General features: G+C 36.6%; 1 protein-coding gene across 2 annotated transcripts; it reads right to left on the bottom strand.

Moving 5' to 3' along the window:
- Positions 1–2,113: 2,113 nt before the first annotated feature.
- LOC125194359 (probable serine/threonine protein kinase IREH1) lies at positions 2,114–12,673 on the bottom strand. 2 transcript variants are annotated; one of them, XM_048092534.1, is made up of 17 exons: positions 12,008–12,673; positions 9,494–9,564; positions 9,207–9,386; positions 7,770–9,131; positions 6,792–6,964; positions 6,469–6,715; positions 6,240–6,332; positions 6,013–6,153; positions 5,833–5,925; positions 5,119–5,329; positions 4,442–4,527; positions 3,415–3,503; positions 3,186–3,237; positions 3,046–3,102; positions 2,789–2,962; positions 2,626–2,706; positions 2,114–2,372 (listed from the first exon to the last, which is right to left on the bottom strand). In XM_048092534.1, the coding sequence occupies exons 1-17, from the start codon at positions 12,591–12,593 to the stop codon at positions 2,289–2,291; spliced, it is 3,780 nt and encodes a 1,259-aa protein (XP_047948491.1). In that variant the 5' UTR covers positions 12,594–12,673; the 3' UTR covers positions 2,114–2,288. The 2 variants fall into 2 exon arrangements, with proteins under 2 accessions (XP_047948491.1, XP_047948492.1); XM_048092535.1 differs by having other exon boundaries at positions 2,626–2,703.
- Between the last annotated feature and the right edge of the window lie 7,163 nt (positions 12,674–19,836).

Genomic DNA, 19,836 nt, shown 5'->3' with positions numbered 1-19,836 from the left:
TTGTGGACGATTTTGATAGTATATAGATATTATGTTACCCACCAATATCGAGCTTGTATAAATTTATTTCTAAAACTATGCAGTAAAAATTTGTACCAATACTATTTGTTAGCTTGTCCTACATGTGTCATTTGGATCTTGCGTTTTGTCCACTTTGACTCATCTTATTTTCTTTATTTGCAAATTAAATCTAAACCTAATTAGGCTGTAAATTGACATTTTACGAAAACATGTCATGAATTGCCGGTCCGATTAGGTGAATGTATATGGGATCTTGAATTTTCTTTATTTGAGCAACCAAAAAACTAAATTTACCTAACTGTAATAATAAATAAAGCCAGCAATATCAGTTGGGACCAAATGTGCAATGAATAAACATATAAATGTTTTGCAAATAGAGGTTTAGTGAAGGTGACAGCTATCTGCAATCTCACGCTCATAAAAATAAGTAGTAGTAAAAGAGTGATGATGTTGAGAATTCAGAATAAAGTTTAACATTATGCCCACTAAAATATGTGTGTATATATGTTGCCACTAAAAAAGAAGGTAAAATTGGTGGTCCAAAGTGTGGGGATTCGAGGCCTCGTGGTAAAATTGGTGGTCCAAGTTTCGGGATTTGAGGTCCCTCTCTCGTGTCTGATTATTTTTCATGAATTTTGTAGTTTTTTCACTCTTTAGATGCTCTTATGAGTTGGATTTCACTAAAAAAAAGAGAGAAAGGGTTAACACTGCAAAAACGTTCGTGTTAAATTACCTTCAAAGTTCAACAAATATATACTTCTAATTCAAGCGCAAGGGTATAATGAGACATAAAAATATTCTCTCCCCAATAGGGAGAAATCAGCATCCGCCGTTTCACCTCCGTCATTATCTTGTTTGAATTATACTTTCAAATTATGGAACCATACGCGCCGGTAATTTCTCCAATAATGGGGACAATGTTGTCCCGAATCAGTCCGACAATGAGTGTGATAGAATTTGGAAAATAGTCACGTCGGCCATTGCTCGTTATTAGTTAAAGGTACAGTCGTTAGCCTTTGAAGTATGATTGAAGAAGTATGTTCACCGAGAACGAGAAGTCGTTGCCACACGCTCTGTGGGGAATTATTTCTCCGACAATCCGCCATGAGAAGGGTGTATTTCGTTGTCAGTTTCATATGTGCAAAGATTTATTCATGCGCATAGGCTTTCAATGATCCAGAAATGTACATCAACAATAAGACTAACAGAACTACCGATTGACAAGTCCTACACATAGTTGAATCAACGGGGCGGAAAGGCTTCAAATGATTCAGCCATGCCATTCGAGATATATTTGGCGTGGAATATTTAAGGTCATTGACAACCCAAGACTTCCAACAACTACTCTATATGCACGAGGCACAACACGGCTTTTCTCGACATGTTTGGCAACATCAATTACATGCATTAGACAATGGGATGGAGGATCGCATACACTAATGGCCACAAAAATTATGTGATTTTCAATTTTGATGAAATTTGTATTTTGAACTATTCGCCTATAAATTTAATTAAGATATTACTCCCTCCGTCCACGAATAGGAGTCCCGTTTTTCCATTTTGGTCCGTCCACAAATAGGAGTCCCGGTTCATAATTACTATAAATGGTAAAGAGGCCCCACATTCCACCAACCCATTCCACTCACATATCATTTAAAACTAATATATACAAGTGGGACCCCTATTCCACTAACTTTCTTCCACTCACTTTTCTTAACATTTCTTAAAACCCGCACCAATAAGAAATGGGACTCCTATTGTTGGACGGAGGGAGTATATAAAATAAGTGCGAATTAAAACAATAAAAGACGACACACATAAATATTACTCCTACTATACTAAATGATGTCTAAGTGAAAAATGATGATAGAATTGTGGGTAACAAGTGACATGAGATCATAAATACTAGTAGTAGTATACTAATGTTGCACTTCATTTTAACTAATCTGATCTCGTGTTTTAAATTTTTAATGCATACATATACTTAGTGATATCATATCTCTAATCAAGACAAATTCTTGAGGAACAAAAATACCTTATTTCCATTTCTAGAGTAAAACCCAAAGATGAATTTCTGGAGCAAAATTCCAAATATGGTAAGCCAAAAATTCTATTTCATCATCTGTACATTTACATAAACAAGATTAATTGGCCGAGATAATCCAAAATATATTTACAAGGATCGGAAACTGGGAATTTGATCCCCCAAGAAATCATGCATGTATGCAGGTACAAGGGAGCAAGGAAATAGAGAGATGAGATCACGGTTAAGTACTGGAATTCGTAGGTGGATCATCTTTCCAACCTTTGGTGAGCAAGTCGTAGTTGATGGATGCGAGCTGGGAAAGATTCTGTAGTCACCAAAAAATGAAACCAAATGAGAAGCAAATACAGAAAGAAGGCTGGCATTTGAGCATGAGTTAGGTACTAGCTCTTTGCATTGCAGCAAGAATCGACTTACTTGCCGCTTGGCATTCACATAAACGCTGAGAAATAAGGGGTGAAAAAAGAGTTCCGATTTTGAAATGGTTGACATTCTGGAATTTTTTTATATCGAATGCAATCTTAATAAATATTAGAGAAGAAAACGAATTTTTGGATTACCTTAAATGAGAAATTGCTGAATGAGTAATTGATATCATTGCTCGAGTCAAATTCAGCAAGTCCCCCGCATTCATCCCCCTGCTATTGCCACCAAATTAGTTAGGATGATAGAGAAGCAATATAAGAGAACTGCTGGTTCCAATTATTTAAATAATGTAAGTACCACTTCTTCGTGCCTATTGCTTAGGCAACTGCTGCTACCACTTAAGCTACCATTGTCACTGGAATCCTCAAAATCACTACCAGCATAAACATGCTCGTCTGTAGTATTCCAGGAGTAGCGACTAGTAAAGTAACTAGTATCCATTGCACCATCTGATGCAGGAACAAAAGCAGCCTGCGAGAGCACAAGAATATTAGGCATCCCTGCTTTTGGCAAAACGGACCAATACAATGTTCATAAGCATATACAATCAAAACCTTTTGCCTAGCAAGTGTATCCCAGTTAATATCTCTGAAAAATGGATGCTCCTTGACCTGCACATTGTGAATACTTTTTATCAGATGGATGACAGAAAACAGAAGAAATCAAACGGGACCATTACACGACATGTTACTACCTCTGAAGCTCCTACAGCTCCGAGTCTTTGATTAGGATCTTCAGTTAATAACCTGCCAGTGGATATGAAAATGAATAAAATAACCAGATACTAGAATCTTCATAATATGAACTAACAAAGACAAGAAACTTAATAGGAAGAAACTTTAAAAGAAGAAATGCTTTTAGGCAAGGTATGCATACTGTCCTTGCATCAGAAAGAGTAGAAATAGATACTATAATTTTCTTACCTATCGATCAAATCAAATGCCTCGTAGCTCATTTCATCAGGCACCTCAGGCCAAGGGATCTTCCGATTCAGAATGTTGTCAAATATTTTCTACAAAGAAAGTTTAAAAAACAAGAAACATAGTTTGAGGACACTGTATGAGTAGCAAATCAAAATAAATGGATGACCTTTTTCACTTCAAAAGTCGAAATGACATTCAGGGTGATTAATAAATGGTAAATTTTCCTGTAAAGGGGAGGCAGGGGATGATTTCTATTTTATCAGGGTCAACTGGGGGGCATGAGTTATATGGTTGAGAAATTACATTCCCGATTAAATGTTTTTATAATTTGAATAAATAAGAAATACATTCATGTTTCCTCAATCAGGTCTCACGAGAATTGGCATTTTTTGATCAATGGTGCTATAAGCTCATCAGTTCTAAAGGTGAACATGTAAAATAACTGGTGGACTCGAAGCCATTTGATTTTTATGTGATCATTATATTTTATAATATAGAGATCTTGGAACCCCAAGATAATATCACAAGCACTAAAAAAACATCTTAGGAGATGAATCACTGTGCATAAAAAATGTAAGAGTACGAATTTATCCAAAAACTAGATTGTAAAGAATGTGTTTTGTTGATTATGCAAGAAGTTGAGAGAGTCAGAGGAAGCCCAAGTGACATCCCTAAATTTCATGCAGAAGCATCTCATACATTTGTTTGTTCTAGGTTTCAAATTTACAAATACACAAATTCAAACTCAGATATGCACATTACCTGAGTCCAGCTAAACACCCAAAATAAAAAGTTCTACCGTTCAGCATAAGTGGGAAAAAAATTCACATCAACGCAGATGATTAAACAACAAAGATATGATATATGAGCTTAAGATGACCTAAAATATCCTCAGATGTATAATGCACATTCCTATACTCAGCATAGAATTCTCAGCCATAAACCCAAACAGAAGAATGTGTATGAATGAAAGTACATATAAAGCTATGATGGAGAAGATAGTATAAAAATTGAATAGTATAATAACCTGAGGGTGCTCAGCATTGAAAGGAGGGATGCCAACAATCAACTCGAATAAGATAACTCCCACAGACCACCAATCAGCAGTAAATCCTGAAGAAGGGCGCACATACACAATATAGTTATGAATTTCAAACCAACAAGTTATATGCAAGATATACATGAGAAAATCTCACTTGGAAAAATAAAGTCTTAAAAATACCACAAGGAGAAAAAATGCTAGAACTCATCTGTCGACAATGTTTATAATATAAAAAAGTGAGTAAAGATGAACAAACTACAAATAGTTCAATTCAATACCTGGACCCCTAGTGGAGAACTCTTACTTCACAGAAAAACAACTAATTTATATTAATTCTAAAGTACAACACAATGACGAGATTTGTTTCTAAAGAAAGCAAAGAATGCCACCGTCACATTCTTTTCTTCTCTCTGCATTTTTTTTATCAGAAGCAGTACTAGAAGGTAATGATACCACTTTAGCAAGAACTACAATGGCAAAGATATTCTACTTCATTTTTGCTGGTGCTCAGATTACCCTGCTTAATTTCTGGTTCATTCTTTGTTAGATTCTTAGATGATTTTTGACACTTTTGCTGGTGCTGAGACTATCCTAATGAAATTGGTGTAGCACTTCTATGTACTTAATAAAACCAAAAACGAAATAGGAAAAGTTGCACCAACCATGCCCAGTTCCAAGAAGAATCTCAGGTGCTAAGTAATCTGGAGTTCCCACAGCAGACCGTTTTTTACGCCTTTCTTGTTGATGCTCCGAAGCAGATAATGGTGGTTCGTCTTCATCCATTAAAGATGTTCCACTGACGGCCGGACCCGACAAATCATCAGTGGCAGTGCTGTTGATAAGACCAACTTTTGATAGTCCAAAGTCTGTTAACTGTTCACATTGATAGCAAGAATCTTTGTACCTCAGAATGCAAGAATCATGAGCTTCCTTCACATATAATTAAGACGTGACACAAGTTCCATGTGCTTCAGTTGTCACATATAATTTCCTGTGAGAACTCATATGTTCGATGTTTATAAAACCATAAATAAAATTTAATTCAAAGTTGATCATATGACATTATAGTGCTCATGAGTTGTTAAAAGTAAATTATTTTCTTAAAACAACAATTCAAGCAACCTACACATAGAATTTGAAAACAAATCAATTACCCAGTTTCTGTCAAATTCTATGTTCACCTATAATGCTCAAATACACGATAATTGTGTGCGTGCAAGGCCAGTGATATAATAGTTACACAATCAAATAAAAGTTCACTAATGGAATCATAGATCCACAGTAAAACCAATAGAAGAAACATCCAGAGGTAAAAATTAAGTAAATCTATGAGAATTTAACATAAAAGCATAAAATGACTCGGGAAATGAGAAAACCTTTATATGGCCATCATGTGCAATTAACAAATTATCTGGTTTCAGATCACGGTGAACCACGCGTAGAGAATGCAGATACTCCAAAGCAAGCACCTATTCATTATTGCAGGCGATGCATGTCTTTTAGTTACCCAAGTATAAGGAAACGGATAAGTGGAAAAGGTCGCAAAAGAAACTTACGACTTCAGCAATATATATGCGAGCAACATCTTCATCCAAGCAGCCTAGATTTCTCAACATGGAATAAAGATCTCCCCCATTCAAGTACTCCATTACAAGATACAGATTATCACGACAAGTGAATGAATAGAAGAAGCGGACCTAGGAAATCAGATATAATTTGAAAATGAGATAGATGATCATAACACATAATTAGAGCAAATCATGATAATACATAAATGGCTCACCACAAAAGGATTGCGAACAGATATCAATATATCACGTTCTGCTAAAATACTCTCCACTGCATTCTTGCGAATCATATCTGCTTTCTTAAGAACCTGCAGAATAGATAACTTAGGAATATCAAGCTACTCTGTTAGGTCAATATTATCTTTCCCATATTTTATCTGCATTATCTAAAAACCAGATATGCTCTTGTATTACATACCCTATATGTAGAAGTTTTCCACATACCTTTATTGCAAATAGATCCCCTGTTGTTCTCTTTTTTGCCAGGAACACCCGACCAAATGCACCACGACTGATTGGTTTTATGATCTCAAAGTCATCTATTGAGGTACGGTCTTTGGAAGAATGAACTGGGCTACTTCGTAGACTTCGCAAAACATCATCTTCCAACGGAGCATCTTCATCAATCACAGTGCTTGTTATATCAACTTTGTCATCATCGACTAGTTCACATAGTTGTAGATACTTCTCCCTGGGTGATTTAATAAATTTTCAGAATGGTTACTCCAGAACTAGTCTAAAACAATGTTCAAACAAAATCAACTTGCCTGATCAATTTCTCAATACGAGCTCCAAAGGTCTCTACCGTTAGGGAGTCGAACTTCCTACGTTCCGTGACAACTTTCAAGTCTTCAAGACAAGAAAGCAGGTACTGCAAAGAGCGATCATCATCCAGAGGGGTGTTTGCTACACATTTAGCGATATCAGCGAGTTCATTCATCTGCATTGGCCAAAAGTGCATATGATATTGTTTATAGATATGATTAGCAAAAGTGTCAAAATTATCTAGCAAAGAACTGAAAGCTAATATACGATTATGTTACTACATCATAGTGCATAAGACTGTCATACTATACTTCTTATCGCATTAAAGCTGATTATCGTTAAAGCACAGACCCCATACTACATAAAGAATAGTTCCATAAAATTTTAAGGATTACGATAAAAAACTTGTCAAAGTTTTAAATGGAAGAAAGAGCAAGAGAGTGAGAGAGCAGGGGGGAAAAATAAACTACTCACTGACTTGTAGTTTTGAAATAGAGTTAACAAGACCCCTAATCCAATGAGCAAAATAATTTTAACTTAAACGTTCAAAGGCATGATATCCATACTAGCCTAAGGCATGTAGTCCATTTGAGTGGAAAAGCAAGCCCAACCCTTATACAATGCATATCTTGATGGATCCTCCAATGACATTCAACAAAATAACTGGATGCAATAGACTATCGTACATTTACCAGAATAACAAGAAATCTACGGTATACAGGGTTTGCATTGCATTTTAATAGTTGACTTCCCATTCAAAAGAAGATATCAAGATAATCGCGTTACAAAAAAATGGAAGACGAATGGAGACTATAGAAGAAAGCCAAGAAGGATGATTGCCATGGTAAGCTCAATAAGAAATTAAGATGCATCAGTTTCATCTGAATCTAAGAGGTGATGGTCAATTATAATTGTTAATGCTAAAAGGACACTGTAGAAAGAAGATAATAGCAATAATTTATTGCAAGCCAGTGATATACCTGAGGAAGATCACCATGTTCAGAGAAAGCACCTTTTCCAGACAATAGAAAGTCTATTGGGCTCGTACGTGGTGTCATTAATGGTGACCTAGGAGTCATGCTGCCTGCAGATGATGTTGTCATTCCTTGATCAGACTTTGGACCAAATCGAGTTTTACATGACATGGAAGTTTTCATATCATCCGTGGTACTATTATCGGGTTCAGCAAAACAGTCTAGCATATCTTCAGAGCCCCTGCGGGACCAGTCACTATATTTCGGAGAAAGAAGCTCGGACTCTTCAGTCACACTTGAGTTGGATACTTTAGCACCATCGGGGCTTCCAGCACCATGTTGCATGTCCTTTGTTGAAAAAGATTCCATCAGTTTATCAAGAGTTTCGGCAATTCTAGTGAGGCGCTCATTGACTCTTAGACCCTTTTGATCACATCGATCGGCAATGGCACATATTCTAGAGTGGTCTTCAACATGCAAAGTGGGAACCTCCTCCTCACAAATGCGACATATTATTGAACTTTCATCAGATACACTTGGCTGATCTCCCCAATACCCCCAGGAAGGTTTTTGTTGGTGCTTAGGATTTATGGATGTGGCATGTGCATCTCTAGAAGAGGGAAGCTCGGGCACCTTGTCAGTAACTAGCTCAGCATCACTGATTCCTCTACTACCTAATGTTTTTGAAGCTTGCATGATACTGTCACTACTCTCCACCTTTACAGAGGCAGCTTGTTTTGGGCTTTTCCCTGAAGGAGAAGGAAATTTCTTCCAAGATGCCATCCTGTTTCTACTGGCAGCAGAATCTAGGTTCTTTGTGGCTTCAACAAGTAAAGGTTGTAAATTTCCTGGTACAGCAAGGTCTTTCTTCCATTCTGATTGTTCTTGACTGTAAAACTTCCTTGTAGATGTAGGCTTGATAACTTTTAAATCAATTGAACGCCTTTCTTCTTTCTCTGGACCTTGAGGAACTAGTTTATCTGCTGTCTGTAGCGATTGACGAATAGGGAATACATGCTCATCCTCCGCCAACCCACTTTCTTTGTGAAATTGCAATAATCTAGTGCATCTGGTGAGAATAAAAAGCATTCGGGTATGAAGTTGCTTTAGCATGCCCATGGGAAGTTCCTGACGCCTGTCATCCAATTCTTGCACTATTCCTTCACATTGTAGCCAAAATTCACCAGAAGAACTCATAGCACAAGTCCGAGCCAGAACCAGCAGGTCCTCTATTGTCTCCTGCCAATCCGGATGAGTTTCGGCATTCTTTTCTAGAATTCCTACCAAGTCTGCTGCAAAAATATGCAGATCGGCATCCACTTCTTCCTTTGCTTTGTCAAATTTAGTTCTTATCATAGCCAAAACCTCCTGTTTCAATTATTAAGTATCCATGAAAATCCAGAAGTAAAATAATCAAAAAGTCTTTTTTAGAGTAATTATTACCTCCAAGTTATTTAACCTTCGAGGCTTCCAAAATGGGTAAGGACGTACACCTTTAGAATTCAACTCATGAGAGAAACTCTTGATATCACCAGGAAACCTCTTCCTAGGAACACTTGTAACACGAAGTATGGCTTGAAAACGTGGTGACTCGGACTCTTTTGGATTATCACAATCATATGTCTACATAAGCATTAAAAATTAGCTAGCTTGCAGACGTAGATGCAAATCTAAATTCAACCGGAAATGTAGAATTGGATGCTTTGTAGAATCTAAATACACCCTTTTACCTTCATCTCAGGAGTACATGCATCTGAATTCCTGAGAGCTCCAGATTCATCCCATGATGAGCCAAATTGGCCTGAAAAAGCCCAAGTGAAAGATGATGAATGCAGACTTTCCAATAAGTGGTTTTAATCAAAAGATGTTTTCAACAATATTCCTTTATTATAATCATTCCATCAACACAGTCACATAAAGTAACATCTCTTAGAAGGCCACATATGCCCAAGGTTTTTTTCATTATGGACACTATACATGCAATAGGCTTGAGTGCCTGGACTCCACATGAGCATGAAGAAAAACAATAGAACAGGAGAAGATTGAAAAGTAAGATATATAATGGCAAAAGGGCAGTAATCTTTCAAGATCGCCTAGAACGGTGCTAAGTTTATAAATGACTATTTTGCACAATTATTGTCGAATCTCCAGTCACTTGTAGTGTGAAAAAATGAGCCACTACTGCATATCATTAGCTATCTTCACTTTCAGAGATAATAAGGTCCTGGTACAAGCATTGATTAGGAATAGACATAAGTACCTTCTTCATATTACTCCCTCCGTCCCATAATAGATGTCACACTTTCCTTTTTAGTTTGTCCCACAAAAGATGTCACATTTACTCTTTTGGAAAAAGTTTCCTCTCACATCAGTTATAAAATTATATTTTCTCTCACCACTTAACACACAAAATAACATCTCCTAAAATCCCGTGCCTTCTCCCAAGTGTGACATCTACTATGGGAAGGAGGGAGAACTATTTTGATTTTTTTCCTACAAGTCTCACTTACATATTTACCTTGAATGCAAGCACCTTATAAAATGCCAATCATGAGAACATGTTTCTTAACCAATAACTGTTGTCATTAAGTTTATTTGAAAGAGAAGGTATCCTTACATTCATTGATAAGACCATCACCTAGATAAATTTGTACAAACTATTTATTAAATTCTGCACTTGGTATGACTTGCCAAGTTACTTACAGCTTACTTTCTAAAACCAAGATGTGATTTTCCTTATAGATCCATTCTACTAGGCCCACAAGACTTTACATATTACACAACTATCATCATTTAGCACATGAGAGTTGGTGACCTCTTAAGCATCCTGCCATCCTCTAATGTTATATACTCCCTCCATTTCCTAAAAATTGGAACTTTGGAAACGACATGGGTTTTAATGCAAAATTGGTAAAATAAAAGAGAGGAGGAGAAAAAATGGATAAAGTAAGAGAGAGAAGTAGAAAAAGTAGTGGAATTAGTGTTAGTGGATTGTGGGGTCCATTTCCTAAAATGGAGAGTTGCTATTTTTCAGGAAATGGACCAAAAAGGAAAGAATTTCTATTTTTAGGAAACGGATGGAGTACATTATGCTCTAAATGAGGGAGTGATATGCTAATTGCATGATTCCATCATTTGACCTACTACTGTATTTAAGCAAAGTACTACATCTGTTAATTTTGACATATTTTGTTTCTAAGTTTGTCTTAACTGGCAATCTGGCATGAAATTTGCTTTTAAGAAACCAATGTCAGTCTTGAGAATAAGATGATTTGAGTGGTTGAGATGGTTTAGAAACCCAATCAGACAAATAACCAAAAAAGCCAATGCTAGTTCATCCTTTTTTAAATTTCTAGAATAAATAGGGTAAATTCCAGATAATCCAGTCAAAAAGTTCAAAATCAGTCAACTAGCCAAGAAATTTGACTTGAGTCAATTCTTTCCCATCTAGAATTCTAAAGGGAACGAGAAACTATTCTTTGTTTCTCATGATTTAACTAGCTGCAAATGTGGATTCCCACTTGAAACTAATAATCAACAATGTGCAGAACAAATATGAATTTAAGAAATCTTGTTTATTTTGGATTATAGTATAGTAAGATATGATTGGCTTGAATTATCTCTTCCTTTCACTACATATTATGAAGGTAGCTGCTTTTGATTCTACATATGAATGCAAAGGGCCTCAGAGATACCTGGGGACCCAATAAAACTATCTGTTCAACATATCACACAGGGGAAAATTGAAATATCAGTGGTTGACTCCCACAAATCTTAGATGTCAAAGTAGTGTTATCCAATTCTTTTATTTTCACTGTGGTCTAAGATGCCTTCTAAAGTTGCTGCAGAACTAGATCAATGCTCTTCATTTGTACATTTCCTTCTATGTTAACTAAAAAGTAGCCAAATCAATCATTGTGCCATACCAAAGTAAAGGCATGCATTCACTTGTGTGTAAGACTAAGAATAATAATTGGCCAAATAATGCATTTTTCCAATGAGACTATCACCATCTACACATAATAGGTGCTAAATGATGAAAGAAGAAGAACATATCAGTCCAGATTTAGCAAACTCAGATGCATTTTTCCTAATCAATTTGACCACATGTGATTCAGACCAAATCATGCATTTTTCCAATGATACCAAAGAAGCAAATAAATCACAAGGAAAACATCTTTCCAAGTAATATGCATTCACCAAAATGATGAATGGAACTAAGCATCAAGAAATTAAAAGCATACCAGCAGCTCCAGACGACGATTCTGCATTTTGGAGGCGCGATCGTTCCTGCACCTGGAGCACATGAGGGCTCTGATCTCTAGATGCCCCACTCTCCGTGGACATGGTGTCCGAATTACTCCCATTATCCGCATTCTCAAGAAACGATTTGTCCTTCTTCCTGGCGCCATCATTGCCACCAATGCCCAACGGCCGCGATAAGTTACTAGCACCCAAAGAAACGCCCTTCTCCCTACTCCCGAAGTTGAAGAAACTCTCCTGCGGCAGCGGCCCTGATCGCGTCTTTATCTTGTTGAGCCCCAGCGACGACGCCACAATCGGGGACACAGACAACGAGGCCTCCTCCGATTTCCTCAGCTGCGAGGGAGACGATGTGGCCTTGCTTGAATTGGGCGAGTCCTTCTTCTTCAAAAGGCTTTTCGGCGTGCTGGCGGCGGAGGACGCGGGAGAGCTGTCTTTGGACTTCTTCTTATCGGATCGGATCGGCGAATTGGAGTTGGAGCCGAAAGATCGCGGGCTGTTGGATGATCCATCTGGGCTTGAAGTGTCGGATTTTTTGGAAGAGAAAAATCTGCCCTTGAACACCATTTGAAGAAATTAGAGTGATTTTGGGAGAATAGAGTGCGGAAGAGAAAGCATTGAGGCGATGAGAAGAAGAACCCTTTATTTCCGGTTTATTGGCTTTTAATAGATTTGAGTGATATGGAAATCACTCTTTTGCAATTTAATAAAACTGGATTAGTAGGCAAAATTGAAATTTTATTACAAACCTTTAAGAGCTTATATTCAATCATAATCCATAGAATCACTACTAATTATTTAACCTTATAAAATGAAAAACTATCAATAAACTGTAGATCATTGACAATAAATAGATGGTGACATATGTAGCTAAATTCAAATATGGAAATATGACAATAAATAGATGGTGACATATGTAGCTAAATTCAAATATGGAATTTCCAAACCAAATTCAAACGTGGATATAATTTAAAATAGGGATGTAAATTCAACACGAAATACGTGGGCTGGCCAGAACAACCCGGTTATATGAGCAGGTTAGGGCTGTAACTTTATTACCCGAATACAAAACGGGCTAAACGGGTTGGCCCTAATGGATTGGTGGGTTAAACGGGTTGCGGGTCGGCCCGATGGATTGTGGGTTTTAATTATAAAATATTAAGTTTTAGAAACTTTTTATATTTTTGAATCCTCAATCTTCATTCTACACAATCATTATCTTATTCAATCTTCATTCTACACAATCATTATCTTATTCAATCTTCATTCTACACTTTTCCACTCCTCCCACAATATCAGCTTTCAAGTTCCATACTCATTATTGCACCGTCTCATCATCTGTCACTAATGTCTTACCACCTTCAAGCCAATCAAGACAAAATTAAGAACTAACCCATCAAAATCTTAATATATTTATCATTTTAATAATGACTAGATATGATTTTTAATTTTCATAAAGAATTAGTTACGAACAATGCCATATAATGACACGAACACAAGCTTTAATTTATATTGTAGTTGATTGAGATGAAAGGCTTCTTTTCAAGTATTATTGAAGAAAACTATGAAAATTTGAAGATTTTATATGATTCTAAACTAAAAAGAAAAAAGTATCTAAAATTTAAAATCATTTTATAGAAGAAAATTTTGATACAAGAGATTATTTTCGAAAGCTTTTAGGCCCGAATAGCCCGATGGGTTAGCCCAAAACCCGACGGGTTAGGGTTAGGGTTAGGGTTGAAAATTTATGACCCGAAAAATCCATAACTCGAATGGTCCGCACCCAAATAACTCGGCGATCTGAGTGGGCTGGCCCGAACCCAAACGGGTTAGCCCGATTGACATCCCTAATTTAAAAGATGGAGCTGGGCAGCTAAACTAAAGAAGTTAAGGATCTATGAAAACACGTCATTTTGCCACGTATGCCACCGAGTCTGATTTTCTATGTCAATTAATTTTGACAAGATCATTAACTGTATTAATAGCTACTCACAATTCATGACAACAAAGACTACAATACTGAAATCATTTGGAAGTTGAGCACTAGCATACTCCACAAACTTTAAGCATTACGAAGTTGGGGCTATTAAGAGCTTCACTTACTAATTCAGTAGGACAGGCCTGAATTCTGTTATCGGACCACCTAGTTACAAAACCACTAAATAACCGTCAAATTAAAGCAAGCCTACACCATATTAAAGAGCCCATCAAATTAAATAAATAGTCTTGGCCCAGCCATAAAAAAGATCAGGCCCAACTCTTATTTAATGTCTAATAACTAAGGCCCAAGTGGATATGCCCAATCTTCCTTATTTACAGATGGAGTAAAAGTAAGATCCGCCACAACCACCATGTCCATGAGACTTCCTCCTCCTTGGGGATTGAACACTTATTTTCTAAGTTGCGATAAGCGAGAAAAATTATGAACATTTCCTAAATACTCACAATAGTAATAAGGATTAAATTGCTAACATAACATAATATTTCTCACGTTAAAAGGAATTTGATTCGCTTATTGGTTAATTTGATGTGTCAAATGTATCCTAATGAAACAAAAAGAAATATTGAAAAGAATTTTACTTATTTTAAAAAAGAGGGAACGTCTTTTTTGGTATACGAACTTTGCCAAAGTATCATTTTAGGTCCGTAAACTTTGAAAATATCGTTTGAGGTCTGCCAACTATGGGTTAATATCATTTGAAGTATTTTTTTACTATTTCCAAATTTTTTTTGGACGAAAATACCCTCAATACCTTAAAGGGTATAGATTTTTAATAAACTTATCATATACTCATATTTTTTTTTTATAAATATCATTACAATATATTTTTTATGAATTTTCTAAATATAATTTGACCTTCAATATTATCACTTAATTTTGTGACATGCGAAGTAAAATTGCTTCTTCAATTTCTTATATTAAAGAATTTTAAAATTGAATAAAGAATTTTTCTTTAATATAAAAAATTGAATAAGAATCTTTCCTTGCATGTCACAAAATTAAGTGATAATATTGAAGGTCAAATTATATTTTATATTTAAAAAATTCATCAAAAATATATAGTAAAGATATTTATAAAAAAATATGAGTATATGATAAGTGGGAGGTGATCAATTGCTAACTAATTAGCAATCCAAAATTGAGACCAATTTTTAACCATTAGAGTAGAAGATCTTGTAGTTAATATAATGACAAGTGTAATATATTTTAAATTTAAATAATTATTAATTAAATTAAAAGGATATTAATGTCAAATCTAATTATAACTAACTACTTTCTCTCTTCTCAAAATCATCTCAAATCTTTAAATTTACGTAACTCTCTCAATTTAAATTATTTTTTTGCAAAAAATATATCAAATTAAAGATAATTTAATAAGGATTCCAACAAGATCTCAATTGCATATGTTCCGACGATGTTCGGGTGATGAAATTTGATAAATTATATTTCAATTTTCGTACATGTTGATAAGCAACTTTTATCACAAATGTAACAAAAAATCTCAATATATTGTAGGCAAAATCTCAATATTATGCATGTCCAATCTCAATAAAAATGTGTTGATATTTTCTTGTCCTTGTGTTGATATTCTAATGTCATATTGTTGATATTTGTAATACACAATGTTGATATAAAAATTATGATATGATCCCACGAAAATTATGATATGATAACATAATGATGATATTACTCTTTTGTTGATATTTTGTCTACTATTTATTGAGATTTGTGAGCTTTAATCTCATCCACTCATTTTAAAATTTAAGGGTGGAGATTTAGTCTTGATTTTGGATTAGGGTGCTATAAGCATTAAAATAGGACCCTATGATAAGTTTATTAAAAATATATACCCTTAAAGATATTAAGGGTATTTTTGTCCAAAAAAATTTGGAAATTGTAAAAATGTACTTCAAATGATATTAACACATAATTGGCAAATCTCAAATGATATTTTCAAAGTTGATGGACCTAAAATAATATTTTAATAAAGTTTATGGAAAAAAAAAGATGTTCCCTTTTTAAAAAAAGAATAGAAATGTGAGTGAGTGAGAGGGGTATCTAAAGGGATAGATGCTATTTGGGGCAGGGATTCAGCTTTAATTTTCTTGTGTATCGCAAAGGCGGGCAAAGACAAATATTGCACATACGTACGCAGTACTATTTCTCACAAACACACACTCTCTCTCACACAGTCACACACGCCCACGGCGAGGAGAGAGAGAGAGAGAGAGGGTTGGAGAGATGATAGGCTGCTTAAATTGGAAAGATATGAGACACTGATTCTGATGAAGCTGAATCCAAAGAAAAATTATGCAATAAATGGAGTTTGTGAGTGAGAGTGACGAGTCGTGGATATACAGTGACATGTGTGGCACTGAAAACCATGGCGTTTTGGTTATTAATATGCATTTAAATGCACAAGGAAATGGACGACCCCGCCCCATTTCTCTCTCTCTCTCTGTATACTTTTACTCCTACATAACTTATTTAATTTGCGAAAACAAAATTGATCTCATTTCAAATTTCATCCTATTTTTTTTTTCGAAATAATTTTCATCCTAAAGGATGTTCAAATTCATCACCATAAATTTATATTATTAAAATGCAAATTTAATCTAATTTTAATTTCTCACTGCAACACAAAGCTGATAGAAACAGATCGTTTACCATCAATGTTGTACGTAGCCTATAAAACATTTGTGTCGTAGCCACTGATACCGCAGATACGTCTTTGACAAATGTTTTTAAACTGTATACTCCCTCCGTCCCACTTAAAATGAAATATTTGGGAATCGACACAAGATTTTATGTATTGTTGTTTTGTAAATTAATGAATATAGAGTAAAGTAAGAGAAATGAAAAAGTAGAGATAAAGTTGTTTTCATTTTAGGAAATGTTTCATTTTTAATGGGATAACCAAAAAAGAAAAATGTTTCATTTTTAATTGGATATAGGAAGTACTTTATAAAAAAAATCGATATTTTATGACTTGATTGGAACCTATTTGAAGGAGTTCTTTTAATAAGTTAAGATATACTCCATAAATAAAAAAAAATTGATAAACAATGTCTATCAAATCAACATTGGCAAATAAATTATCATAGGACTTCATTACAATGAAATTTTCTTTCTAGGAAATAAAATCTTTACTCTACATTTCGACTGTACTGACTCCCAATAGATACACCTGGTGCACACATATATACATCAAAGTCATCAATGAAAAGAAACTAATGTTAAATTGAAGCGATCAAGTCATTTGAAAGCAAGTCATGATCAACAAATCCATCCATCAAATTCAATAAAAAACGCAGTCATTCAGCAAGCAGATGTACGATACTCCCTCCGTCCCACATTTGTAGTAACATTTAGAGCATCATCATCCGTGCTCTTAGCTAAGAGCATGAAGGTGGGCCCGGACCCACTTTTACTTCTTGTCCTTAGCTAAGAGCACAACACCCATTTCCGTGCTCTTAGCTAAGGACAAGCTGAAGGGTCCCACCATTCTATTATTCAATTTAAATACTCCAATTATTAAAAACATTTCTACATTATAAAATACATTAAAAAATAAAAATTACATAATTAAAATCCTATAAAATAAAAATTACATAATTAAAATACTAAAAAATAAAAATACATAATTAAAATCCTAGAAAATAAAAAATACATAATTAAAATCCTACAAATTAAAAATTACACACGTGGAAGACTAGTCCTCTATCCCCAATTGCCTCTTGAGACCCCGGATCATTTGCTCATGTGTTGCAAGTTGATCCGGAGTCATCCAAGACGTATCGTTCATATAGAGTTGACTCAAGATGGCCCACAACGTGTTGTTCGGGGGTGGAGGAGGCACAAAGGGAGCGGGGGCGGCGGCGGAGGCGGGGGCGGATGGAGTCGAGGCGCGACGGCGGGGCGGTTAGCCGCCGCCTTCTTCCTTCCTTGCGGGCGGGCACTGCTCGGCGCAGCGTCGGGGCTACCCAAGCTAGCTCCGGCAAGCCGGGTAGCCACATCATCGGAGGCGCCGTCGGATAGGGCAACCGACCTCGGACCGTTTGCTGGAGGAGTTGGAGGAGGATGCTACTATGCCGCCCCTATACTTCGGATGTTGGCGCCCCTCCTGCCAACAATCGAGGTACTTGAACGATTTGAACTCCTCCCTTTGGTATGCCGCTAAGGCGGCAGTGATGATGTCGAGCTCGTTCGTGCCGCTCAACGCCGACCGCTCTTCCTGGAGGTAAATCCCCTGGAACTTCCCGATTGCCTCGTTGCATCTGTAGATGCAATTGCGAACCATACTATCATTGCGATAGATGGTTCCCGCCGGCCGGGTTTCATTGTAGAGGCGAGTGATGCGCCACCAATACGTATCCCCGGTTTGGTTCGTGCCGACGTCCGGATCTTCGGAGACTGCCAAGTAGGTTTTGAACATCGCCATCATCTCACCCGGAGTGTACGGGGTGCGGGTGCCACGAACAGGAGGAGTAGGAACAGAAGTAGGAGTAGGAGTAGAGCCGCTGCTCCCTCCCGATCCGGGTTCGGGTGCCCACCCGAACCCGGGGGCGTTTAGGTCGTGCAACGGGTAAGGACGGTAGCCACCCGGAGCTTGCGAACCTTGGGTTTGAGGAGGGGCCGTAAATTGGGTTTCCGGACTATATCCGGCCTCGGAGTCGAACCAATCGTGGTTCCAACCGCGATTGCCGGAGGGGTGATCGCCGGAGCCGGACATTGTGTAGTGTGGCGGGAATTTAGATGAGAGAGTATGAGGAAAAAAGATGAGAGAATGTAGATGAATGATGATAGAATAGATGAGAATGTGATTTTTTTTTGTGTTGAAGTGGGGGTATTTATAGATGAAAATGTGAATTTTGGGGGAAAAAAATTGAAAAATAAATTAAAAGTGGGTAGAAAACGGATATAATTTTTTGGGAAGTGGGAAAATATTATTTAAAAACATTTTTTTAAATAAATTTCGAATTTTTTTTTTAAAAAAATAAATAAACGTAGCCGTTGGCCAATCAGAGCGTGCCACGTAGGGCTGCTCAGCGGCACGGACGTGCTCTTAGCTAAGAGCAGCGCCGTGCCGCTGGCACGGACGGACGAGCACCAAAATTCTCACCGCTGCGGATGCTCTTAGTTATCGCACGGGTTTTAAGGAATTGGTGGAGTGCGTAATTAATGAAGTGAGAGATGAAGTGTGTAATAAATGAAATGAGTTGGTGGAGTGAGATGATGAAGTGTGTAATAAATGAAGTGAGATGATGGAGCGTGTAATAAATTAAGTGAGTTGATGAGTCCCTTTTTGACTTTTTAGTTTTTTATTTTTGTTTTGATTTATTTTAATATAGATAATGACATTTGGGTGTAATTTTAGTAATGGAGTAAAATTTTATGTGCAAATATGATAAATTCTAAATGTTACTCTAAATGTGGGATGAACTTTTATGGCAAAATATTACTACAAATCTGGGACGGAGGGAGTAGTATTTAGCACACATAGCATAAAAACAGGATTTGCTTCTTGTGAAAAAACACACATATATCTTTTAATCATGCACACAATAATTTTTGCAACCTTATTTAACAAAATGGACATTACGACAATACATAATTACATAAGTCAATGAAATCTTCTAGAGCGTCATATAATGTAGATATTAACGCCACGGGCCGGACCGCACCTAGGTCCCGGCCCGTGGCCTGCAGCGTTGAAGGGGAGGGAGTTGCGGCTCAGGTCGCGCCCGGTTGCATTCCGGCTTGGTGTTGGAAGCTCCCGGGATGTGCTTGGTTGCGGCCCGGCCTAGG

The sequence above is a fragment of the Salvia hispanica genome, chromosome 6 (assembly GCF_023119035.1).
Source record: "Salvia hispanica cultivar TCC Black 2014 chromosome 6, UniMelb_Shisp_WGS_1.0, whole genome shotgun sequence".
NCBI classification, from domain to species: domain Eukaryota; kingdom Viridiplantae; phylum Streptophyta; class Magnoliopsida; order Lamiales; family Lamiaceae; genus Salvia; species Salvia hispanica.
Note: the sequence above shows the minus strand (reverse complement) of the source record. Positions and strands in the feature narration are given on the sequence as shown.

What these genes read in the sequence shown, in the direction of transcription:
- LOC125194359 (XM_048092534.1), bottom strand. Translation starts at nt 12,593, where the DNA reads ATGGTGTTCAAGGGCAGATTTTTCTCTTCCAAAAAATCCGACACTTCA. An exon ending in CATGTACTCCTGAGATGAAG is followed by an intron (nt 9,387 to 9,493) that starts GTAAAAGGGTGT and finishes ATGCTTATGTAG; the next exon opens with ACATATGATTGTGATAATCC. An exon ending in AACATGGTGATCTTCCTCAG is followed by an intron (nt 6,965 to 7,769) that starts GTATATCACTGG and finishes TGGCCAATGCAG; the next exon opens with ATGAATGAACTCGCTGATAT.